This window comes from Castor canadensis, chromosome 14 (genome assembly GCF_047511655.1).
Source record: "Castor canadensis chromosome 14, mCasCan1.hap1v2, whole genome shotgun sequence".
Lineage (NCBI taxonomy): Eukaryota > Metazoa > Chordata > Mammalia > Rodentia > Castoridae > Castor > Castor canadensis.
The window spans coordinates 65,381,830-65,408,112 of record NC_133399.1 but is presented as its reverse complement, the minus strand read 5'-3'; the positions used below and the strand labels follow the sequence as shown (position 1 = coordinate 65,408,112).

Below are 26,283 nucleotides of genomic sequence, written 5' to 3'. Positions count from 1 at the left end.
AGCACTTTGAAATCAGTAGAACCTTATAAAAATAGAAGATAAATATCTAGCAGATGTGATCAGAAGGAATAAATGAAACAAAGTATGGAAACAAAATATTACAAATTCAGATTTCTCTGCGCAATGATATTTTTAGAAATAACGAGGTAACATTAATCAACACTAAATAATTACTGTGTTGGTCTAAATGGCATAAACCACCTTATAACTAATTTACACATTTAATACATCCACAATTGCATGACTCCAAGTAGAACAAATTCCAAAATCTAGGACTAGGAGCTGAGGGTATAGCTCAGAGGTAGAGTGCTTGCCTAGAATGTACAAGGCCCTGGGTTCAATTCCCAGACTGCAAAAATAAATAAATAAAATGGAAGCTCAGTAACTAAACATTGTAAGGCTGGAGTTATAATGTGTTTTGAGAGTACAACTGGCCCTCTGTATCCATGGGTTCTGTATCTGCAGATTCAACAAGCCTCAGATGGAAAACATTTTTTGAAAAGTATATCTATACTGACCATGTCTTGTCATTATTCCTTAAATATAGCATAACAACTTTTACAAAGCATTTGCATTGTATTAGGTATTACAAACAATCTAAAGATGATTTAGAGAATGTAAGAGGGTGTGCATAAGTTATATGCAAACACTGCACCATTTTATATAATGCACTAGCACATCCATGGATCTTGATATACAAAAACCAATCCCCATGCATACTGAGGAATGACTGTACACTCCAACAAGGCATAAAATTACTTGCAACTATAAGCAAGAAGCAGCTGTGGAAATAAAAGTTGCCAATTTTTCCTCTTTGTGAAGCATACAAATGAGTAGTCAATGTTGACTACACGACAGATCATGACTAAAAATCACAATTATGGTAAGAGAATCCACAAGGCTACAGAGCTTAGAATATTTGAGAAGATTCCATTCAATAATTTGGTTTGCTGGCTAAGTCTCCCTAGTGAGAAAAAAATTCTCTGTGATATAGGAACTTAGTAAAAGAACTTACAGCATGAATTTTCAGGGTGAATTTCTTTTGCACACGCTATGCAGTTATTGTCCAGGAGCTAATACTTTTCTGATTACTGCCTTAGCAGTACCTGGTTCCCTTTCTGAGTTGAAAATGCTACTCACTTGATCAGTATCTCCTGCAAGCATAATTCAATCCTGGCCAAGAGGTCCTAAAGCAATCTGCAGACACTGCAGATAAGAACCTGCCTAGAGCCAGGTGTGGCCAAGGCTGGGTTTACTGTTAATTATACACCCAGGATGGCAGAGTGGAAAGTGGGAGAGACCAGAGTTCTTTCAGATGTACTTAAATGCTAAGTCAAGAACTGCCCATCTTCAGGCTTCCTACCCGGTGATACTAAAAAATACAAACAAAAACCATGTAATCACTCAAGCTACTTTTAGTTAGGTTCTCATTTATTGCAAAAAGAATTTTAACTGATACATCTGGAAATATCCTTATTCTGATCATGATTTATAAATATGAAAAAGGAGTGTAGAAGGAAAGAGAAATAAAAATTCTACCTTCTTTGGTACACATCCGACATTCACCTGTGGGGGGGAAAGATGCAAGTTAAAAATAGTAAATGAAAACCAACAAACACACCTGGAACAAATCAAATAAACCCCAAGCATCAAAAAAGGAGATGCCCTTGAGTTCTAAGTCACAATGAATTAGATTCCACAGTTACTTCCTGTTTCCTATCACAGAAGTGGAAAAGAACATTACTTTACTTATGTGATAAGTGATAAAATAGAAAAAATTTTACTTATTAGATTTTCTCAAGGGGAAGGAGAGGCAACTCAATCATCTGAGCAGCTATATTAAAATATTTCTGGGATTAAGTGGGGCAGGGAAGGGGTTGCGGGGAGAGATGGTGAGGGCGATGTAACCAATGTACAATATAAGCCTATTTGGAATTGTCACAATGAATCCCTACCTGTACAACGAATATATCCTAATAAAGAAATTCTGACCGGCTCCCGGCGCTTGTGGAGCCGCGGGTTACGGTGCAGACATGGCCAAGTCCAAGAACCATACCACTCACAACCAGTCCAGAAAATGGCACAGAAATGGCATCAAGAAACCCCGATCACAAAGATATGAATCTCTTAAGGGGGTAGACCCTAAGTTCCTGAGGAACATGCGTTTTGCTAAGAAGCACAACAAGAAGGGCCTGAAGAAGATGCAGGCGAACAATGCCAAGGCCGTGAGTGCACGTGCCGAGGCTATCAAGGCCCTTGTAAAGCCCAAAGAGGCCAAAAAACACAGGATCCCAAAGGGTGCCAACCGCAAGCTCGAGCGACTTGCCTTCATTGCCCATCCCAAGCTGGGGAAGCGAATTCGTACCTATATGGCCAGGGGTCGCAGGCTTTGCCGGCCCAAGGCCAAAGCCAAGGCCAAGGCCAAGGCCCAGGCCCAGGCTGCAGCTCCAGCTTCCACTCCGGCAAAAGCTCCTACCCAGGCACAAGCTCCCAAAGGTGCCCAAGCCCCTGTGAAGGCCCCATAGTAAAGGCCTCTGTCTGCCATTGTGAGGACAGGTGGACTAATGGGACCCCCCTGGCTGTCATCTGCAGGGTGGCTGGTGTCTATGCTGTTTCTACAAATAAATCTGAAGCAGGGTCAAAAAAAAAAAAAAAAGAAATTCTGAGAAACTTACTAAAAACATCTATGATGGCCTTTTAATAAAACTGCTAATGGAAACTTATGTTATCCCTCAGGCCCAAAGCAGTGAGACTCATCCCTGTCGGGAAGCCTTATGTACACATTACAGACAGACCACAAATTTGACTCAGGCTTTAGCAGCCAGTACACAAAGGAAAACACAGTTGCAAGATTTCATCCAGTAAAAACTCATGAGAAGCCAGGTGCTGGTGGCTCACACCTGCAATCCTAGATACTCAGGAGGCAGAGGTCAGGAGGATTTCGGTTTGAAACCAGCCTGGGCAAACAGTTCATGAGACTATCTCCAAAAAACCCATCACAAAAAAGGGCTGGTGGAGTGGCTCAGAGTGAAGGCCCTGAGTTCAAGCCCCAGTACCTCACACATAAAAAAGGTATCTACTTTTCTTCTGCTCGCCTTCTCTGGCTTCCCAGGAGCCTTTGAAAACCCAAAGGCTCATGAGGCACTAAAACATCTGAGCCACTCTCACCCATCAGTTTACCCTATATGCATGTGAAGCCATTTTAAATTTATTTGAGGCAATAAATAATCTTGTTGCTTCTAAGTGTCGAGATGGCCTTATCCACAGTGCCAAGCAGATGACTTTTTTTTGGCAGTATTGGGGTTTCAACTCAGGGATTTGAGCTTGCTAAGCAGGTACTCTACCACAAGCTTTCAGACCTCTGGTTATTGAAAAGGAGTTTCTGCCTTTTGGCTTCTAATTTTTTTTAAACCTTGGAGCCATTCCTTTGTCCCAAAGCATGAATTAACCACACACTTGTGCCAGGCCTTATGCAAGGTAAAACACTAAATGGGCATACAATCCCTGCTGCTGTGGAGTCTCTCGTCCCAGCCAGAGAGGCTCTGGGCTTCTCCAAGATACCAAGATCTTCAAGGGGCAGTGGTAGAATCGCTATGTTCCCTAAAATCACAAGAGGACTGGACTGGAAATCAGATAAAAAGGGCGGTGGAAAGTCGTGGCCTTGGTACCGTAAGCCAGAGACACCCCAATGAAGCACAATTTAGGGCCTGGGGAGGTGACTGAAAGGAAGGCTGTGACCCTGAAATACTACTTGTCCTATTTCTGCAGCTCCTGAGAACAGGCCTCCAGGGGTATCTGTTGGTTTTAGACACCAAGTTCAGATGTCTCTTTGACTTGGAACAAAAACCACATTTAATTATCCTCAAAGCTGGGGAGGCTAGGAGCAGAGCTACGTACCCCATGCTCATTCCTTTTTCTCTTTTTAAGGTACTGGGGCGTGAATTCCAGGCCGCACGCTTGCTGGTCAGTGCTCTTACCACTTGAGCTACTCTACCAGTCCTCAATCATGCTCACCCCTTCCTCTTTTCCTTCTCCTCTAGCTGATGTGTGTAGGAGGTCTGAGAACACAGGCCTTGAGTCTTCCGGTCTGACTCTCGGTTCTACCACTCAGTGGCTGTACGTGGGTGAGTTTCTAACTCTTTCCAAGTGGTTTCCTATCCCATAAGATGCAGTAAGAGGCTTTGAGATTACAGATCATGTAGATAAAGCACTGATTTCTAGTTTAGACAGATCTGATAAGGACATGGGCACCTCTGAATTATGTCTGCAGTCTGCTGACTCTCAAGGCTGTGGAGGAGGAGATAAATTCCCTGGCAGCTTCCTATCTGAAACAGATCTACTGATGCCAAGAAAGTTTGCACTGGGTTCTCCGGGCTCTGGCTTCCTAGAGGTGCACACAGCTGCTAAACGCTAAGCAAATGACACTTTCCACCTGACAAATTCCCTCACAGAGCCTCCATTCTTGGGTGGGCATTGACTAGAAATGAAAACCAAGTTTCTTGTGCTTTTTTTTTTACAGTCAACTTATCATCAGACTCTTACAACTCAGTCTCCCTTTCTAAACTGATGATCCATGCCTGAGAACTTTGTGTTCCAAGCTATTTAGTGCACAGAATCCTTCCACTCGGTGGGCCTGCCAGCATTGGCTCACATTATGGCAGAGATCTCTCCAAGTAGGGACAGGACACATGCAGGTGGCAAAATTCAGGGACTTCACCATTTTTCTTACACTGCCCCCCTTACCATAAGTTCTGCCTAAGGAAAATGCTTCACATGGCTCATACTGGTAGGTATATTACCTATCTTTCAATAAAGTGAACTTCCTTCCTGTTTTCTCTCTTCCATGCCCCACCATAGTTGCCTACAGTTTTCTCCTTCTGACTTTTTGCATCCTAAAATCTAGTTCCAGACCAGTATGAGGAAGGAGTACATAGAAAATGGACCAATCAGCACTTAAAGAGCCTGGTCTTTGTAGCATGTCATCAGCTTTACACCAACAGCAACTAAATAAATGTTAGATGTTGTCTAGGTATCAAGTAGTCCTGTCTCCTGCACATATAAAATGTTCAATATCCAAGACTCCACCTTTCAAAGCCTTTTTCATTTCAGATAAAGGTTAGTCCAGGAGGCATCAAGCAGAGGGAGGGAGGGAGGGAGGGAGGAAGGGAGGGAGGGAGGGAGGATTGATTCTGTGCAAAGCAGAATGAACTAACACATTTAGTTAGGTTATTAAATGTGTTATTAATAGCATGAGGTATTAACTAAACTGGGTGCTGGTGGCTCACACCTGTAACCCTACAATACTTGGGAGGCTGAGATCAGGAGGATGGATGTTCGAGGTCAGCCTGGGCATAGCTCCTGAGACCCCCAACATAACCAGAGTAAAATGGACTGGAGGTGTGGCTCTAGCTGTAGAGCACCTGCCTTGTGAGTGCAAAGTTCTGAGTTCATACTCTAGTCCCACAAAAAAAAAAAAAAAAGGTAGAGCTTGTGTTTGCTTAATATTTAGCTAAACAGAGTATGTGATTAACCTGATCTTCCCAGTTCCAGGATTCATCAGACTTAAAAGGATTGTTACTCTGGGAGCTCTGTGAGACCAGACTCTTCGGGAAAATCTGACTTCCACTGCAGTGATAGTCTAGCCTGCTATCTCTTGTCCCTCAAACAAAAGGATCTGGGACCCCACATTCTATTAATGTTGCAACACCCAGTGAATAAATTGTTAGTAAACGTGACTGACCGGAATCTACTTCCAAATGCCAAAGGTTATTAGTATTTCCATATCATTCCTTCAATTTCAGTATATTGCTGCTTTTTACAAGTGTATTTGACATACAGAAAGTCTAGCCAGGAGCTGGTGGCTCATGCCTGTAATCTTAGCTACTTGGGAGGCTAAGATTGAAAGGATTGCAGTTCAAGGCCAACCCAGGCAAACAGTGTGAGAGACTTCTCCCATCTCCAAAATCACGACAGCAAAATGAACTGGAGGCGTGGTTCAAGCGGTAGAGTGCCTGCTTTACAAGCATGAAGACCTGAGTTCAAACCCCACTCATAAACCACCTCTGCCAGGAAAAAAACAACAACAACAAAAAAACCCCAAAAAACTGAGAATTCACTTCTTTTTCTGGCCCTGCAGACTTAGTGGGTTCTGAGGCAGACTGCAAAGCAGTGTTATACTAAGATATTAAACAATCAATGAGGTAAATGAGCTAGGTTCAACAACAGGAGTTGCCTACCCCAACTAACCCCACCCTACATGAATGACCACTCCTTTACTTGACATTTATGAATATAGGTGGGCCCCATTTTGTTAAATTTCAAACCCATGGGAAGAATTAGGGTAGTTTTCGGTTTTTAAGGGACACCTGTCAGTGGTGAAGGATGACAAGGTTTCTTTAAACTGCGTTCCTTTTAGTAAGCTGCATTTAGAAATGCACTCAGCCTTATCAGGACACAGGCTCACAATATCAGAGTACCCACTATTACTTCCCAAGCAGGTTATGTTTTGCATACTGCTAAGTAATTGTTTGCAGACTAGGCGAGCCATAATCCATTACCCATTGTCCACTGAAGAGTGGTGAGTTTCTCCAGTCAGCACTGGGCAGCACAGGTCACTGCGACTTAGTGATCAAGAAGGCTGTACCACTTGATCGACCCTTACCACCCAACTCTCATTGACGGTACCTACTGAATGCAGAAACTGGTTCCTCTGCTCCAGAATCAACACGAACTGGGAGCGAGGCTCTGCAGGCCCTGGGGCAAAGGAGCAGCAACAAAGGGCAAACCTTTCCTCAAGCTGACTCTTCCAAGGTCTGCGTGGGCAGAGATCTGAGTTGTAGACAGACGTTACCAGAGGCTCTCACCCACCTTGACACTGTGCAAGCTTTGCACTGCTCTTTGGTCTGCATGTCATCATGAGAGAAACTCTGGAAGACTTCAAAAAGTAAATTCAAAGAACATCTCACCATCTTGTGTATTTTTTCTGCCCTCAGAAATAACTACCGCGGACACGGGGTTACCCTTAATGAAATTTTAGGGGAAAAAGATTTCTTTTGGTTTCCCACTTTTAATATCTAACTCAATCCCCTACAGCTACAATTTTTTGCCTGATTCCGAAAATTAAGGCACATGCTTCTCTCTGTGGCTTAACCACTAGAGCTCAGCAGTAGCTCTGGTCCCTACTGCTCGTGGCCCTAATATGAGCCAAGATCTTATACTTGAGCTTCTTATTCCTCCTTCTCCCCCCTTGAATGTGTTCAAGTAATAGACTCTATTAAAGAAAAGTCCAGCCAGATGCCAGTGGCTGGCACCTGTAATTCTAGTTACTCAGGAGCCAGAGATCAGGAGGATCACAGTTCAAAACCAGATCGAGCAAATAGTTCAAGAGAACTTACCTCAAAAAAAACCCATCACAAAAAAAGTACTGATGAAGTGGCTCAAGGTGTAGATCCTGAGTTCAAACTCCAGTACCACAAAAAAAAAAAGAAATTTCAGAAAAGTTCAGTGTGATGGTTCATTTCTATAATCCCAGCACTCAAAGGCTGAGGCAGAAGGACAGTGAGCTGGAGATGAGTCTGGGCTAAATAGAGAGAACCTGTCTCAAAAAAAACAACAACAACAAAAAAGAAAAGTGGCTAGAGCATGGCTCAAGTGGTAGAGCACTTGCCTAGCAAGCACTGAGGCCCTCAGTTCAAACCCCAATACTGTCAAAAAGAAGTGAACTTTCAAGGCATACCAACCATCTTAGTTCATGTTGCCATGGTAAAGTACTACAGAGTGGAGGGTCCAAGCTACACACATTTATTTCTCATGGTTTGGAGTCTGGAAAGTTCAAGATCAAAGTGCTGGCAGAACTGGTCCTGGTAAAGGTTTCCCTTCCTGGCTTGCAGGTGGGTACCTTCTCCCTGTGTCTTCACATGACAAAAAGAAAGTAGCTCTGGTCTCTCTTCTTTAATAAGAATGGCTCCTGTGGCCATTCTCATGACCTCATCTAACTGAATCACCTCCAAAGGTCCCACCTCCAAATACTAACACACTTAGGGGTAGGCTTCAACAGAGGAGTCAGGTGGGAGGACCCATTGGGTCTACAGCACTATCATCTTGATAATACGTGTCTCTTAGGAAAGTGTCTACTCAACACATCGCAGAAGGGGCAAAGCCTTGAGGAAGGGCAAGGCTGAGAGTGAGAAAATCCAGGCAAGAGTAGGAGTTTGGCTCAAATGATAAAAGCATGAGGTCCTGAGTTCAAACTCCAGTACTGAAAAAAACGAAGAAGGTAAAGAAAAGAAAACCATGGTAAGCAGTTGCCCTTGGAACACGTCCTAGACTGATTATTTTTAAAGTATGCAGATAATGGAACTACAAAATGTTTAACAAATCTAGGACCAAACTCATTGTTATCTTAGCACTACAATCATTCACTGTTTACTGGTTTTCACAGTTCCTGCCCCACCTATACCCCTGGTATTGTGTCTGACTCACCCACCTGAATGAGAATATAGCCTTTGAAAAACACATCTCCTGGGCTTCACTCTAGACATGCTAAACCAGGAGCTCTGACATGGAGACTGGTGTGGGAGACCCTTAGCTGTTTTGCTTTTCTTGCATTTAGTTGGTTAGTAAGGGTGCTGAGTCCTCACAGGTGCTAAGCAAGCCCTCCACCACAGAGCTATGCTCAGTTCTAACTAAAGGCTTTTAGATAAACAATGTCCGGATCCTAAGAAGCAGAGGTGAGATGAAAAACAATGCTTCAAAACCTTCACTGCACAGTGAGAGCGTGCTTCCCTAGCATATACAAAGCCCTGGGTTCAATCCCCAGCATTCCCCTAAAACAAACTTCCTGAGGTCATGATTTCCTCCACACAGTTACACTAACGCCATGGTTTCTGATGTCTGGGTGGTACATCACAAAAAAAAAAAAAAAAAAAGAAAGAAGCTTCCCAAATTTTGCCTATGGTTTATGTGAGTCCAACCCTTCAATAACAAAAATAAGGGGGCCCAGGCAATGAGTATGTCATAAAACTAGAAATATTCAAAGGACTGTCTTTACTTGAATTAAGCTTCCTTTTTTTCATTAGAATACTGTTCTTGGGACTGGGAGTGTAGCCTATGGTAGAGCACATGTGTATTATGCACAAGACCCAGCACCAAAAGAATAAGAATAATAAAAGCGTCATAAAACTAATAGGGATAGAAGATACTAGTACATTTTCAGTGACCTTTAAAAAATTAAAATTGCTCAAACTTATTACTCTTATTTTTAAAAACTAGTCACAAATAAATAATTAAAAGAAAAAAACCTGCTGGATGTGTGGTTCAAGTGGTAGCGCACCTACCTAGCAAGAGCAAGGCCGAGTTCAAACCCCAGTACAGCCAAAAACAAACAAAAGAATTGCAGTCATACTGGACTGCAATAAAATCAACTCTAAAATCAACTTTATTACCAATGTATTTAAGCTTTCATGGAGGAAGGCTTAAACCAAAAAGAAGCAAGAAACAAGAAGGTATTCATTTGTTCACAGCATTACTACATGGAAAATTTAGCAAGTATTAATAACAACAAAACCACACGCTCCCAAGGGCAGGAATGCCTATCTGCTCTACTGCTGCTGCTGTGACCTTCGCTGGCGCATAGCAGACGCTCAACAGAACTCACTGAAATGAACAAAAATAAAACAAGTAGAAACAAAAGTAATTAGTAGCTGGGAACAACAACTAATAAAGGAAGACTTATTTGAACTCCCTGTGTGACTTCCAGGCAACTTAAAAGATTTACTCTGATTCAGGACCCTGTGTATAGCTCAGTGGTAGAGCACTTGCCTAGCATGTGCAAGGCCCTGGATTCTATCCCCAACACTGCCAAAAAATAAAAATTTATGAAGCTTTGGGATTATAGGAATTCATTTTATTTAAGAAAGAACTAGTTAGAGAGTCAGAAAAAAATTTTTTTTTCTTTTTTGAAACAGGGTCTGGCTCTGTAGCCCAGGCTGGTCTTGAACTGCAAATCCTCTTGTCTCAGCCTAAGTGCTGATTACAGGTATGCCCCACCACGCCTGGTGAGAGTCTATCTTAAAGAAACCTCTATCTGGCCTCCATAAGGGACATCATTCAAAAGCATCATTCACAACAGACCACTTTGATTATATTTCTCAAAACCCTTCCACAGTTCACTGTACTTCCAGGAAATTTATTTTTTTTAAACCATGACCTACCCATCAGTTTCCCATCTTTTATCTCTATTAGAGTAGGAGTCACGCTCTGCTCCTAATTAAAATTCAATTATACGACATACCCTTCTAAATCAAAAAGTATTTATTTTTTATGGTTCAGAAAGATACTATTTCCTTCCAGAAATTTTCCCATGGTGCCAGGTGGAAGGGAGAATACCAACCCTTTTCTGAACTATTTTAATTGGTAATTTCCTTTGCAACTATCAGACCATCCCACTTTGGGGTTGTCTACATTTGGTCTCTCCCATCATACTGTAAATTCCTTGAAGGGACCTTTGTTTTACAAGTTTGTGGTCTACCCTTTTCTCACTGTCTGATGAAATCCTAGAACCAAATACATGAATAAATGAAAGGTTGTGCTTCCTGTCTGCAAGTTCACTAATGCAACTCCAGACAACTCACAAAGCTGCAATACTGGGCACTGGACTCCGGACCCTCCTTTTGCTAGGTAAGTCCTCTACCACTTGAGCCACACCTGCAGCCTTTTGCTTCTGAGTTTTCAGGTAGGGTCTCCAGGTAACTTTGTCCCTGCTGGCCTTGAACCCTCCGATCCTCCTGTCTCCACCTTCCGAGTAGCTGGGACGTACTGCAATCCCTGAGTAAATCTAAACCCACATCTACCCATTGCTATATCTGCTCTGAAATTTGCTGCACATCTACACCCTTCCTTGCGATTCAAAAGCCAGTTTCAGAAGAGCCCTAATATAATGTTATTAAAACATTAGGGGATTTCCCAAAGATATCAATGCTTAGACGGAAATAAAAGCTGCTGCAGGAAGGTTGTGAACAGAGGAAGAGCAAAGCAGCTGCTGTGGAAGAAGGAGATGGGCAAATGGCCAAACTGCTCTTTGCTTGCTCTCTGAAGCAGTTTACTCACATTCCTAACAAGAACCTGAACTGGACCTGCTCCTTCTTAACACCAGCAGAGCCAGCAGTGACATAAGCCCATTAGGATATAAGCAAGGAAGGAGGGAAAGAGAAAACTAGAGGTACAGAGGGGAGGTGCTGTCACCAGTGGGTTATGAGTATCACTCCCCAGTCGCCTTCTGCAGAGACAGACTAGAAGTCTTTCTGGACTCCAGAATCAAAGTGCAAGTCCATAATTAACACTTCCTTTCTCCTCATCCCCATGTTGATTCTGCACTCAAAAGAAGACCCCTGGACCAACAGAGTCAGCTTTCCACGCTGCTCCTCTCTACTTTCATTCCTTTCACAAGTGGTTGGTTACTGAGCAAGGTACACAATCAGGAACCCATCACGGCCCCTAAGCAGTTCCCAATTCAGTGTAATTTAAACATCAGTCTTCAAAGGAATTTAGAGAACCTATCCCAATCCCGGGTTAGTATGGCATTCAGCATTTTCAGTCAGCAGTAAGTACCTCACACAAATCTTGTGATAGAAAAACCACACTAATAACGCAGATACAAAACACGTTTAAAAGTTATGAATAGTTTTTCAACCTCAGGATTAAGGACTTTTTTTTGGGGGGGGGAGAGGGTGCAGTTTTTAAACCTTCCCACAAACAAGGCACAAGCAAAAGGTCTGAGAGGTGACCTCCTAGCAAACCTTCTGTGGAGGTAACCGGTGGCGGCAACCAGATCACTTGGGGGCATCATCGGAGAGTCCCAAGACCCAGGATGCACTGGGATGGCTGGGCACCCGCGCAACAGACCTTAATTCTCGGTGACTGGCGTGTGCAGCAGGGTTGTCACTCTACCCTTGAAAGCACCCGAGGGGACTGGGCTTCCTGGCCCCTCCACCTCCACCACCCTGGCTCCGACGCACACAGGCGGCTAGCAATGTCCCAGATTCGCGTTTCAAGGCTCTGGAATGCCATCCTGTGCCACCTGGAGGAGGCTGCAACCGTCACTCGTCTTAACCACAGTATCTGTTGACATTGCACCTGTGCGGGAACCGAGCCGGGCCGGAGGCGGGGGAAGCCCTTCGCACCCCCATTATCCACCTGGCGGGGTCCTGAACTCAGGCGCAGAGCGTGCAGCGCGGTTCGGGGACCACCCTCGGGCGGGGACACAAAGGTGGCGGCGGGCGCGGGCACCGGCCGTTCCAGGTGAGGCCGTGGGAGGGGGAGCGCCCCGAGGGACCCGGTACTCACGCACGTGCCGCCCAGCTTGTGGCTCTCCACCACCGCGGCCCTGGCGCCTAGCTCCGCCGCCCGGCGCGCGCTGGCCAGCCCGCCCGAGCCGCCCCCGATCACCAGGTAGTCGTAGGAGGCCTGGACGTCGGCTGCGGGCGGCGGGGACTGTGGCTGCAGCTCCTGCTTGCACGCCATGGCGCGGGAGACAACGCGCCGGGGGCCGGCGGGCGCGGGCCGATGCAGCTGGAAGCCGGTGGAGGCGCGCGCCGCCCGCCGCAGGCTCGGCCCCACGCTCGCGCGCGCGCTCACCACCCGGGGCAATAAGGCCATGCGCGCGGAAGTGCGCGCCGAGGGGGGCGGCGGGGTGGGCGGGGCCCGGGGAGGGGGCGAGCCGGCGAGCGCAGTCTCACGGTGACTAAGCACCCGCACCGCGCCGGGAGGGAGGGCAAGGGTGGGGAGGGGAGGGGGGCACGGGGCGCGGCCCCGAGGGGGCGTGGGCGCGCGGGGCCCAGCCTGCGGGACTTTCGTCCCGCCCTCATCCCAACGCCTGAGGTGGCAGACTGAGGCTCCAGAAGCCATGCAAGAGAGTACCCACCCGGCCTTTCCCCTGCCGCTGCGCTCCTCCGGAGGAAGGGAAATTTGTCTTGTTTTGCAGGTTGAAGTTTCTCCGTTTACCCCCGAGACCACCTAGAGCGCTGATTCCTAACTTAGCCCAGATGTTCTGATTCACAGTGCTCGGGAGCAGGGTCCCCGCGATCTACGTTTTAAATCCACTCTCTCCTGCCTTCAGCTGATCCGCTAATAGGTTGGATCGCAATTCCGAGTTTTGTGACACAGATGAAGCCTAAAGATAGGGTGGAGATGGGAGACACAAAAGCATTCCCTTCCCGAGCTTCAGAGACTAGGGCGTCCTTTTGGAATTCAAGAACTACAAACTTCGAACTTGCGTCATGATGAACCAAGATCCCTGCCCTTCGCACAAGGGGCAGTATACAGGTCACTTAAGCACTAGGCTCAGAGTCCAACAGGCAAAGAAATGAAGGTTCGCCCACAAACCAGCTATGCCGAGCACGCTGAGGGCTAGGACAATCAACTGCCTCCATTAGAATGGTTTTCCTTTTTTTTTAAAAGTTTTTTCCCCTTGATTAAAAAGTAATGTGACCCTCTGTTTCCCTTTCCCATCCGATTTGAACGCTGGTCTTCATAATCATAAAAGGACGGAAAGTGATGGTGACGCTGGCCTCAGAGCCTTGCAATGATACGGCATGTGCGCTAGTTTCAAACACGATTGGGGGAGGAAAAAAAGAGAAATATGGAGGAAGAAGGGAAAGTTCTTCTTTCTAGCAGACTGCGTTGTAATAAATGTAGAAGGAACAACAATTAGAAAATCACCATTTTATAGCTATCAGTGAAAACTGCTTCATCAGGTACCATCAATGAATGTTAAAAGCACAGGGTGAAAGTTTGATGGGGAAAAGTTTATATATACAGTTTCAGAATATGTTCCCACAGACTGCTTATTGATCACAAAGAGAAAACGACTACTTCACAGTGAGCCAGGCCCTACCTTGTCCAATGATCAAAGTTAAACATTGCCAATAAGGATACAGGGTCATTGTTGTGCCCCATGATGTGAGCCATTAAAAATACACAACTTCACTTAGGTAAGTTTCCTGCTAAAAAGTCCATAACCTGAACCCAATTATGCTGCAACACTCAGAAAAACCCAACTTGAGGGAGATTTTACAACTAGCCCCAGCACTCTAAAAACGTTTTGAAAGCAAGGCTTGAGGAACTATTCCAGATTAAAGAGGGTGGAAGAACAAAAGGCAAGCAGGATGAACCTGATAGTAGTGCACATGTGTGAAAACCTCAGCACTGGGGGCTGAGACAGGAAGGAGAGGCAACATTGCAAGACTGTTTCAAAACAAGACTAAATAAATAAATATGCAAAATCTAAAAAATGAGGCTGATTAAAAAGAAGATGATAATATCATACCCGGTTTAAAAAAAAAAAAGGATATGAACGTACTGGTTTTCTTTTAGTTTTGGTGTTTTGGGTTTTTCTGTTAGTTTTTTAGCAGCACTGGGGTTTGAACTCAGAGCCTTACCACTTGAGTCACATCTCCAGCAAGGAGATAAACATGTTAAAGAAATCCTGGTGTTGGTAGCTCACGCCTGCAATCCTAGCTACTCAGGAGGCAGAGATCAGGAAGATGGCAGTTTGAAGCCAGCCTGAGGCAAATAATTCAGGAGACCCTATCTCAAAAAAAAAAAAAAAAAAAAAACCCAATACAAAACAGGGCTAGTGGAGTGGCTAAAATGGTAGCGTGTCTACCTAGCAAGCATGAGGCCTTGAGTTCAAACCACAAAAAAAAAAAGTTAAAGAGAAGAATAACACAAAGTAGAGGAAAATGAGTCGTGGCACTGAAAGTAAGTAGAGCAGTACAGACTGGGTGGACAGGAGGCATCCTGGAGGGGGCTCCTGGGAAGCCTTGGCTTGTTGCTCCTCCGGTAATAAAGTCACTGGAGATTTCTTACAACTTCCTTTCCTTGGGGATCTGTGAAGTGAACTGGAGAAGATGTAACTGGCAGTATAGGAGGCAAAGGTAATAGGAGGCACCACAGAGGACAGACAAGAAGGAACAGAGCCCAGAGAGCTGCACAGGTGTTCCAGAGGATCATGGTTTTGAGGTCAACCTGGGCTACACAGGAGGTTCCAGGAAAGCCTTGGGCTGCAGAAAGCGTCCCTGTCTCAAAACACAAGCAAAACAACAAAAAAGTAACAGTCAGATTTATGGGGAGAGTGGAAGAGTCAAAGAGGACAAGTCTTGAGCCTGGACAAATGGGAGAAGAATGTCATGAAGAAAATACAAGATGTGAGTAGGTATGTCTCTGCTAGTATTAATGGATAAAAATAGTTTTATCACCTAATTGTATAATCTCATGCAATATGTCGAGTCCAAAGATTTTTCATTTTATCTTCTGATTCAGATGGGAGTGGACGAAGCACTTGGAAACTTTCAGGTTATAGCTAAGCTTTCTCTTCAAGCAAAGAAAGATCAGCTGAAAGTAAAAATTTAGTGTAGTTAGTAAGAAGTAGTTTCAGGGTTAAATACTCAGAATGAAAATCAATTAAGTTATCATTCAAGTGCAGGAATCTTTTTGTTTGTTTGAGACAAGGTCTGTCCATATACTCTGCTAGCCTGGAACTCAGTCCTCCTACCTCTGCTCCTTCACACCCTGCTTAAGTGTGCCAATCTTAATAACATCATTATAAACAAATATATTTGTAAGAAACAGCAGAGCCCCAAGCGTGTTGAATTCTTTCACATTTTAATAATGCCATCATTAAAAATTTTCATTCAAACACTAGACAGGTGATTTGTATAAAGATACTGTCAATTTCTGAAAAAGAGGTTAAAATACTTGCATGTTATCACCTCCTCAACCTCTAAAATAACTATCTGATTTAGAGATAAAATAAATATCTGATTTAGATGGGAAGATTAACAACTGGTGAATGACAGAGCAGAAATTCAAATACTAGAGGACTAATTCTAAGACCTAATCTTTTTTCCTTTTCTCTTAACTGTAACAAGACAAAAATCATCCTAGAGTGTGTCTTATGGTAAAAACTTAAGATGTGTGTGTGTTCTTTGAACCCAGGGTGTGAAGCATGCTACTTAAGTGCTCCATCATTGAGCTACACCCCCAGTCCAAGCTCCAAGTTTTCTTAAATGACATTTTTTCTGGCCGTAGTGAGGTTTGAACACATGGCTCACACATGTTAAGCAAGTTCACTACTGGAGCCACACCTGCAGCCCTAAATGACATTTTTTTTGGAGGTACTGGGGTTTGAACTCAGGGCCTCATGCTGCTAGGCAGGCACTCTACCACTTGAGCCACTCTCCCAGCCCCATTTTTTAAAATGACATTCTTTTTAGGAGAAAATGTTGACTATTTTTTATTTCTTTTAGGTAGAAAAGAATTCTATATAATTCTTTTCCACCCTCTGCATTTTTTCTGTAGCATAACTTGTAAGAAGTATACTCCTGAGTCATAAGTGACGGTTACTATGTGTTGGGGTTACAGGTCAAGAGCTATTATGTTAGAAAGAAAGTGGTAATGACACCTCTATAAAAAATCTGAGAAGTCTCTGTAGGAAATAGTGTTATGCAAAGTAACTTGCACATACAGATTGCTCAATAAAATCCATTTCTCCAGTTACATATATGAAGATAATCATAGTCATTTAGGAGAAGGATAAAATAATATGAGAAAAAGGAATAAAACAAATACTACTCCAGCTGGGTGAGGTGGTACATACCTTTAGTCTCAGCACTCAGGAAGCAGAGGTAGGAGGTTCAAAAGTTCCAGTTCAGCCTGGGTTACATGATACCCTGTCTCAAAACACAAGGATGGGGGATATAACTCAGTGGCAGAGCACATATCTATCAAGAACAAGGCCCTGGACTGGAGCCTTAGCATTGAAAAATAATATACATGAGTTCAAAACCCAGTACCACCAAAAAAATACACATACATGTATATGTACACACACACACAAATATATTTGTTTATTTTAAACAATATAATGATCCTAATTTAATTTATTTATTTGCCGTACTGGAGTTTGAACTCAAGGCCTACACCTTGAGCTACTCCACCAGCCCTTTTTCATAATGGGTTTTTTTAAGATAGGGTCTCAAACTTTTTATTGGGGTTGGCTTTGAACCAAGATCCTTCTGAGCTCTGCCTCCTGATTAACTAGGATTACAGGCGTGAGCCACTGGTGCCCAGCTCAATTTTATTTTTAAAATTGTACAATCTTGGTATCTAATATTGAGGACCACAATAAACACTGAAGAGACAGAAAACAACTAATTTGTAAAAATTACAAAAAGCAAATTGTACTACATTCAAAGGAAGGATGCAAGTCTGCTTTGTTGGGAAACAGGATTCTAAGATGCATCTAGAGGAAAATTACATGTGCATTTAATCCCTTTCACGCACTTGGTGTCTAATTGCTTTGGTAATTTTTTTTGGTGGTATTTAAGATTGTTGAACTCAGAGCCTTGAGCTTGCTGGCAGGTGCTCTATCACTTGAGCCATGCCTCCAGCCCTCACTAATGTGTTTCAAAAGAGAAAGATGGTAGGAGGTCATAAAAAGCTTTAGAAATGGGGGGGGAGTTAAAAAAAAGAGTGATAGAGAGGGTGAATTTGATATGTATGTATGCAAACATCACAACAAAGTACCTTTTTAACAATTAGTGGATGCTAATAAAAACAAGGTTTAGAAGTAACACAAGCTGGGCATGAACACCTGTAATGTTAGCTACCCAGGTGGCAAATATCAGGAGGATCACAGTTCAAAGCCAGCTCAGGCAAATAGTTCTCAAGACCCTATCTTGAAAATATACAAAAAAGGGCAGGTGGAGTGGCTCAAGTAGTAGAGCTCCTACCTAGCAAGTGTGTAGGCCCTGAGTTCAAACCCCAGTCCTGCCAAAAGAGAAAAAAAAGAAGTAGAAATACCTATTCTGAATCTAAATATTTGGTAGTAGTTTTATAACTATTTTATTTTTTGAAACAGAGTCTGGCTGGCTTTCTAGCCCAGACTGGCCTTGAACTCCAAGATCCTCCTGCCTCAGCCTCCCTTGTGCTGGGATTATAGTTGTGTAGCACCACCCTCAGCTTGTAATGATTTCTTAAGGTATTTTGCAACATTTGAGATAAACAAATATAGAGAATAATGCAATGAACATCCATACATCTCATTTTAAGAAATGAAGTATTGCCAGGCACCTGTGGTTCATGCCTATAATCCTAGCACTTGGGAGGCTGAGTTCAGGAGGATCATGGTTCAAGGACAGACCAAGCAAATAGTTCTGGAGACCCCATCTCTAAAATAACCAGAGAAAAATGGACTGAAGGAATGGCACAAGTGGTACAGTGGCTGCTTTGCAATCTCAAAGCCCAAAGTTCAAATCCCAGTCCCACCAAAAAAAAAAAAAAAAGAGAGAAGTATTGCCATACTCAAGTTCCACATACTTTTCCTAATTGTATCCTCCTTCCTCTCTTCCCCAGCTCCAAAAGGCAATCAGTATTCTAAATTTTGTGTTTGTCATTTCCTCCATTCTCTATTTGTGGAAATAAATGTTCATCATGTAAAATAGATAAATAATCACATAATGGATTAATATTCCATAATGAAATTGAAGATGAAAACACAATCTAACATAATGTTAAATAACAGAATAACTGGGAATAGTAGCTTACATGTCTATAATCCCAGCTACTCGAAGGACAGAAGTCTGAGGCCAATCAAGGCAAAAAAGCAAAAAAGTTAGTGAGACCCCATCTTAACCAACAAGCAGGATGTGGTGGTATGCTTCTGTGATCCTAGCTACACTAGCGGTGTAAGTAGGAGAATCTCTCTTTGTGTGAGGCTGGCCTGGGGCAAAAATTTGAGAATCTTATCCAAAAACTAACTAAAGCAAAAGAGGGATGAGGCATGGCTCAAGTGGTAGAATGCCTACCTAGCAAGCTCAAGGCCCTGAATTCAAACCTAGTACTGCCTATCTATCTATCTATCTATTTAGATATGACATTTTAAAATATGCTAAGCAATGCTACCATATTATGTACAGAGTATGATAATATTTAAATTTTCTTTATATTTCTACTTAGAAAAAAAAAGAAAAAAATCCTGCCATGATTTCATCACTTGAAATAACCATTTTTCCAGTAGCATTCCAAAAATCCACTTCTAGGACTTTTTCAGTGGATTGATTTTTCTCTTTCTTATATGTTCTTTTTTCCTGCTTCTTGGAATATCTAGTAATATTTTATTTCCTTGTAGTCATTGTGTTGTTGCATATCTGGACAAAACAACACACTCATACACTTTGTTTTCTTTAAAGTGTTGAAGTCTGCAGGCATGGCTCAAGTGTAGAAAGCCTGCCTCACAAGTGCATTGCCCCAAGTTCAAACCACAGCACCACCAAAAATAAGCAAACAAAGAAAAGAAAAGAAGTGTTGAGGTAGGTATGGAGGTATATGCCTGTAATTCTAGCACTTGGGAGTCCGAGGTAGGAGGATAATGAGTGAGAGGCCAGTGTGGGTGGAGCAGCATTGGCTATACAGCAAGACCCTACTTCAAAAAAAAAAGTGTTGAGCTGTTGAGCTAGAGACCTCATGACCTGCAAAGCTTTAAGTACTCACTACCTGGTCACTTACAGAGAATGGTGTTTCTCCCTGTCCCTTGAGGACCACTGAGGCCTCTAAGCAGTTACTCTAATTAGTAATGTATCCCACATGTACGAGCTTTCCTAGCTAAGTTTGTCCAGCCTCGTGGCATTTCTGCCTGTACACGTGCAGCTTAGGACCCCCGAGTGCACTTCTGAAGCTTTGTTCCCTGCATAGCCCCCTCATCTCTAGAGCTCTGCACCACAGTTTCATGCTGTGTGACCTCGCTGAACTCTGATCTCTGTTTTCTTAACTCAATGAGACCACTGTGCTCTGATTATAGAGTGCACTTTTGCTCTGGTGGTATGGAATGTGACTCCAGACAGAGAGCTGAGGTAATCACTGAGTGCATTCTTTCTTTTCCTTCTTTTAAGAATTATTAACTCTGGCCTGGAGGAGTGGCTCAAGTGGTAGAGTGCCTGCCTAGCAAGCATGAGACCCTGAGCTCAAACCCCAGTACTACAAAAAAAATATCATTAACCCTGCCTGGCATGACGGTACCTTGTACTTCTGTAATCCCAGCTATACAGGAGGCAGGGAAGGGAGGATTGAGGTTTGAGACCAGCCTGGGCAAAAAGTTATCAACATCCTATCTCAAAAAGTAAGCAGGGGCACTACAGTATGGTGGTCCATACTGTAATCCCAGCAACAAGGGCATAGGTTGGAGGATCATGGGCAGAGGTCTGCCTGGGCAAAAGCAAGACCCTATCTGAAAAATTAAAAAGGGCTGTAGGTATAGGTCAAGTGGTGGAATACTTGCCTAGCAAGTACAAGGCCAAGTTCAAACAAACAAACAAACAACAAAATTAATCCTAGCCAGGTGTGGTGGTGTACATCTGTAATCCCAGCACTCAGGAGGCTGAGTCAAGAGGATCACAGGTTCAAAGCAAGCCTAACCTACAAAGTAAGATCCTGTATAAAAAAATCATAATCCTTTACTACCTGTTGTCTAATAGCTGAAAACAGTTTCATAGTTTTGTTTCGTGGTGTATTTTTTTTGGCAGTACTGGAGTTTGAACTCAGGGCCTTACACTTGCTAGGCACATGTTCTACCACTTGAGCCACTCTGCCAGCCCTATTTTGTTATGTTTTCTACTTGTAGATTGGTCCTTATTATTACTTAACAGCCCAACATGGATGTCATTTGAGCAACCTTCTGACCTCTGAAATTTTGGTCATGGTGTGCATCTGGATTTCACAGTAAAATGTCCTATGGGCTGGCCTCATTTGTCATTTGCTGTCTTAGTTTGTTTCTGTTGCTATAACAAAATATTTTAAGCTTGGTGATTTATAAATAGAAATTGATATCTTATTGTTCTAGAGGCTGAGAAGTGTGAGATCAAGGTACTGGCAGATTCAACTATCTGTTTCCAAGATGGTGTCTTGTCACTGCATCCTCACACAGCGAAGGTCACCCAGCAGAAGGGGACTAGTTCACTCCCTTCAGCCTCTGTCATAACAGCACTAGTCCCATGCACAAGGGCTAAACAGACATGACTCACTCACTCCTCTCAAAGCTCTTCACACTATCACATTGGATTAGGGTCCAACATAGGAATATTGAAGGGACACATAAACCATGCCACAGCCAAATGTGAAATACTGAAAAGGTGAAAATAGCAGATACAGAGGAATACAACTTTGAAGAAAATTAGTGACACTTTTTTTTCAGTACAGAGTTTGAACTCAGGACCCTGTGCTTGCTAGGCAGGTGCAGTACAATTTAAGCATACCCCAGTCCTTTTTTATTTGTTTTTTTCAAAGGGTCTCCTGTTTTTGCCCAGAACTGGTCACAGACCTAGGTCTCCTATCTATGCCTCCCTTTTAGCTGGGATTACAAGTAACTGCTACCATACCTGACTTATTGATTTAGGTGGTAGTCTTCATAACTTTTTGCCTGAGCTGGCCTTCAAACTCAATCCTCTGGATTGCCTCCTCTCAAGTAGTTGGGATTAAAGGCATGTACCAGCATGCCAGGCCTTAAAATGCCAAATTTTTTTTAAATAAACAACCTATGTAATCAGTTTTCTCTTAAAGACTATATGGACAATTGCTCAATAGTGATTATAATGCAAGAACCCGAATTTAAAAATGGAGGTCATATTTCTCTGTTATTATGTAGCCGTGTCTTCAAAAAACCATGTGTTAGTAGGTAGGCATTCTACCACTTGAGCCATACCCCCAGCCCTGCACCTGTTGGAAATTTAATCCCCTGGGCAACAGTGTTATGAGGTAGACCTTTCAGAGGTGATTAGACTGTCAGGGCTCTGCTGTCATGAATGGATCATTGTTGGTTGTGAATGGGGTAGAGCTTGTTGGATCTCTTGCTTCTTCTCACCCTTTCTTTGCCCTTTGATAGAGCAAGCAGACCCTCACCAGAGCCAGTACCCCGACACTGGACTTCCTAGCCTCCAGATTTGTAAGAAATCAAATTTCTTTTTTCTTTCTTTCCTTCCTTCCTTCCTTCCTCCCTCCCTCCCTTCTGGTGGTACTAAAGTTTGAACTTAGGGCTCACATTTGCTCTACCACTTAGAGACATGCTGCCAGCACTTTTTTGTGTAGATAATTTTTGAAATAGGGTCTAGCAAACTATTTGCCCTAGGCTGGCTTTGAACCTCCATCTTCCTGGTCTGTGCTTCCTGAGTAGCTAGGATTACAGGTGTGAACCACCAGTACCAGGCTAAGTTTCTTTTCTTTATAAATTACTGAATTTGTGGTAATACAAAATGGACTAAGTCACATATATACATTCTCTCGACAAATATCTATTGTTTACCCATTTTATGCCAGGACTCTGAGGCACTGGAAATAAAATGGTAGCTAAATAAACCATATTCCTACCCTCATGAGACTAACGGAGTAGTGTAAATAATCACATAATTATTACATATGATTGTGGAAAGTGCTCAGAAGAAAAGCACAGGGATTATGAAATAGCAAAACCAAGTACTCATCAGGCTCTTACATGATCCAGTGGTCTCTCATTTAGAGTCTTTTGTTTTTCTTTTTTTGGTGGTACTGGGATTTGAATTCAGGGCTTCCAACTTGCAAAGCAGGCACTCTGCTGCTTGAGCCACACCTCCAGCCCATTTTGCTCTGGTCATTTTTGAGATGGGGGGGGCTTCTAAGGAACTATTTGCCTGGACTGACCTTGAACCTTGCTCATCCAGATCTCAGCAGGCGTGAGCCTGTGTGATGCTTGGCTGGTTTGGAGACTTCTGTTTTCCCTTCTCTAGTTCTATTCTTCAGGAGAAGCAGCCTTGCTGAATAGGAAGTGATTCCTGGGCTTCACTGCATCTTCAAAGAAATGGACTTCCCATCAGTTTTGTTTTGGAGTCCCCATCACTGATCCTCACTCCCGGAGTCCTGGAGTATGCCTGGGCACTCTGGAGATGTGTAGTCATCAGCGCATAGCATTTACCCACGGCTAGCTTCCTTGGGCAGGTAAATCTTTACAACTTTTCATATGCTTTCTATATCCCTTTTTTCCGTTTCTGGTCTCTTGTTCTATTCTTGCGGGCATGCACCTTTAACAAATTTGTTGTCATGTTAGGAGATTTCCAAAGAAACAGAACTTGTCTCGTTTGTTCATCCCTCCAGTTTTACAGAGAAGCCTTTTCTCATTAAAAACAAAACATGCCAAGCATGGTGGTTCACAGCTGTAATCCCAATAATCAGGAGGTAGAGACAGAAGGATTGAGAGTTCAAGGCCCTGTGTTATATAGCAAGACCCTGTTTCAAAACAAAACAAGGGCTGGAGGTTTGGCTCAAGTGGTAGAGCACTTGCCTAGGAAGCAGAAGGCTTAAGTTCAAACCCCAGTACTTGCCAAAAACAAAACAACAAAAAGACCAAGCAGGTGTAGTGCCATAGGCCTGCAATCCCAGCTGCACAGGAAGCTGAGGAAGGCAAATAGTAAATTCATGGTTAATCTGGACAACACAGTGAGGCCCTGTATCAAACAAGAGAGAAAGAGTGTGAGAGAATGAAAGCACTCTCTACAGAAAATTTAGGACACTGGTCAAATAGAATATATAAATAATAAAATAAACATTAATCCCAACATAAACCAGAGTTCTAAGCCATTGCTTTGAGCTCCTTTTTGTGGTTTCTTACATGTGATGTGCATTGCACATGTTAATAACTTTGTCTTTCTCTTGTTAATCTCTTTTCTTAAAAGTTTATCAACTAAGAACTAAGATGCCTAGAAGTGGTCTTTAGCCTCCCGTACATATTATATGACATACTGACATGCATGCTGAAGTACTTTGGGGAAATTGTACCAATGTCTTTGAAATGCTTAAAAAATAAGATAGACTGAAGAAAAGATGGAGTGGTTGAGAGATGATGAGTTTTGGAAATGGTTTGAGTGTATCCCCCAAGGGCTCCTATGTTGGGAGTTTACTCTCTAGTGTGGTGGTGCTGAGAGGTGGTGGGATCTTTAAGAGGTGGGGCCTGGTGGGAGGTCCTTCATTCGTTTGAAGGCAGGTGTTAGGAGCAACTGTGAGACCCCAGCCTCTTTGGCTTCCTTTCTGTCCCCTTGATCTCTTGCTTGCACACATGCTCTTACTACCCACCATTAAGCCCTTGCCAGAGTCAGCACTATGATGCTTGTACTCTCAGCATCCAAAATTGAGAGCTAAATAAACTTTCTTTTTAAAGTTAGCCTTCCTCAGGAATTTCATAATAGCATCAGATAATGAACTTACACAATAGATGTGTGCTCATGGGCTAGTGGAGTGGCTCAAGAGGCACCTAGCAAGTACGAGGTCCTGAGTTCAAGCCCCAGCACCACCGAAACAAAAAAAACAAACAAAAAGCAATAGATATGATCAAAATTACTCTTTTTTTTGTGGGTAAAATTTTTCAACATTTGTCCATCTGAAAATTAAAACATTGCATACTAAAACATTGAAAAAATGAAAATAGTTGGTTTTTTAATGCAAAAATTCTAGCTGGGCACTGGTGGCTCATGCCTATAATCCTAGCAACTCAGAAGGCAGAGATCAGGAGGATCAAGGTTTGAAGGCAGCCCAGATACAGTTCAAGAGGCCCTATATCAAAAATACTCAACACAAAACATGGCTGTTTTGTGATACAGCACCTGCCTAGCAATCAGGAGGCTCTGAGTTCAAATCCCAGTACTACAAGAGAAAAAAAAGAAAAAGTTGATCCTTAATATTAGTAATATATGATTTTAAAATATGTTGATAATCCTACTTTTTCATACATAAAACAGATTGCATCACTTGGGGCTTTTCTGTACATTTTGATGGGCTTCATTATGTTATTTTTATGCATGTATATAATGTTCTTTGATCATATTCACCCCCTATTACCCTCTTGTGCATCACTTATTAATTAGGAAAATGTGTTTAAGAATGTTAATAAGGAATGGTTTAGCATACACAAACTGAATTTCACAATTTCTTTCTGAGAGGTGAGGGTGCAGTTCACACGCAGAACCAGGAAAAAAAGTCTCTTCCTCATATACTACACTCAAAGTTTCGTAAGACTTAATTGTGAGAGCCGGTGCCAGTGGCTCATGCCTGTAATCCTAGCTACTCAGGAGGTAGACAGCAGTAGGATCACGATTCGAAATCAGCTGGGCAAATATTTTGAAAAATACTCAAATCAAAAGAGGGCTGGCAGAGTGGCTCAAGTGGCAGAGCATCTGACTAGCAAGTGTGAGACCTTGAGTTCAAGCCCCAGTACTGCCAAAACAAACAAGTAAAAAAACAAACAACAAAAACAAAAAGATGAGAACCTCTGAATAAGTCAATACAGTTAATCTGGTTATAGTTCAAATTACCTCCTCCTTACTGACTTGAGATTGTGCTCTGATATTTTGCATTTTTTTTTTTTTGGGTGAACTCTGAGCTTTACAAGTACTCATCACTTAAGCCACACTTCCAGCCCCTTATTTTCCTTTTTGAGGATAAAGTTCACAGCAAAGTCTTCTGTGGCCCTAGCTCCACCTTACTTTCAGTTAAGCTTTAAACTGCTGCAGTATGGTAACCACTGGTAGCTCCTCTGCACTGTTTCCAAAACTTGAAATCACACCCTTGCTCTTAAGACCCTGTTGCCCAAATTCCTAATTTCCTCATCTTCGCCACTCCCTATAGGCATGACTTCCTCAGGAAAGTGTATGGTGGGTAGCACCGTTTGTACTTACTCCTCTCCTAGCACTGGGCACTGTACTGTACTTGTCTCCTTACAGGGTTATCCTTCTCACAAAGCTGAGTCTTTTGAGGACAAAAATTTGCCATGACTTACACACTTGAACATCCATGAGTTCTACAATACCAGACAGGTTGTGAAACGCAATAAAGGTTACTTGAACTAAACTGAAGGCTGGACAGTTGCTGGATGAGTCAGAAAAGGGAGTTTCCAAGTCTGAAATCTTGGTAGTGAGGACCTCCAGGGGCTGACCTGAGAGTTCGGGGTTGGGCCACGCATCAGAGGTAAGCCAGGGGGTGGCAATGACGTCACAGAACCATCAAGTCCAGAGGGTCGCAGGTCCACTGCGTCTGGCCTTGGGGTGAGGGCAGGGGCAGGCAGGCCCCGCTTTTGCGCTGTGTTCCCGCAGGAACTAGCAGGGAGATAAAGAAGTGCTTAGCAAGCGAGGATCCAAAAGCCCACAGTCACCCCGACGGTCACAGGGCACGGGGCCGATCGCCTTTTCACAGCATCACTGCCCTGCACTTGCCCTT

At 43.1% G+C, this 26,283-nt stretch overlaps 2 protein-coding genes and 1 non-coding gene across 4 annotated transcripts in view; 2 read left to right on the top strand and 1 right to left on the bottom strand.

The window, feature by feature from the left end:
- Positions 1-26,180, bottom strand: part of Gsr (glutathione-disulfide reductase) — a 49,022-nt gene extending 22,842 nt beyond the window's left edge. Inside the window, exons 1-2 of one of the 2 annotated variants that reach the window (XM_074054689.1) lie at positions 26,003-26,180; positions 1,540-1,566 (exon numbers count right to left, since the gene is read on the bottom strand). In XM_074054689.1, coding sequence (XP_073910790.1) covers positions 1,540-1,566; positions 26,003-26,029 — 54 coding nt within the window. In that variant the 5' untranslated portion in view covers positions 26,030-26,180. Of the gene's footprint in view, positions 1-1,539; positions 1,567-12,342; positions 12,655-26,002 lie in introns of those variants that run through there. The other variant, XM_020172626.2, reaches the window with a different exon arrangement.
- Positions 1,995-2,637, top strand: LOC141416881 (large ribosomal subunit protein eL29-like). The gene has a single exon (XM_074054690.1). The coding sequence runs from the start codon at positions 2,034-2,036 to the stop codon at positions 2,523-2,525; it is 492 nt and encodes a 163-aa protein (XP_073910791.1). The 5' UTR covers positions 1,995-2,033; the 3' UTR covers positions 2,526-2,637.
- On the top strand, positions 13,485-13,612 carry LOC141417100 (small nucleolar RNA SNORA61). Its single transcript, XR_012441719.1, has one exon. It is a non-coding gene; the product is annotated as a small nucleolar RNA SNORA61 (small nucleolar RNA).
- Positions 26,181-26,283: the final 103 nt, after the last annotated feature.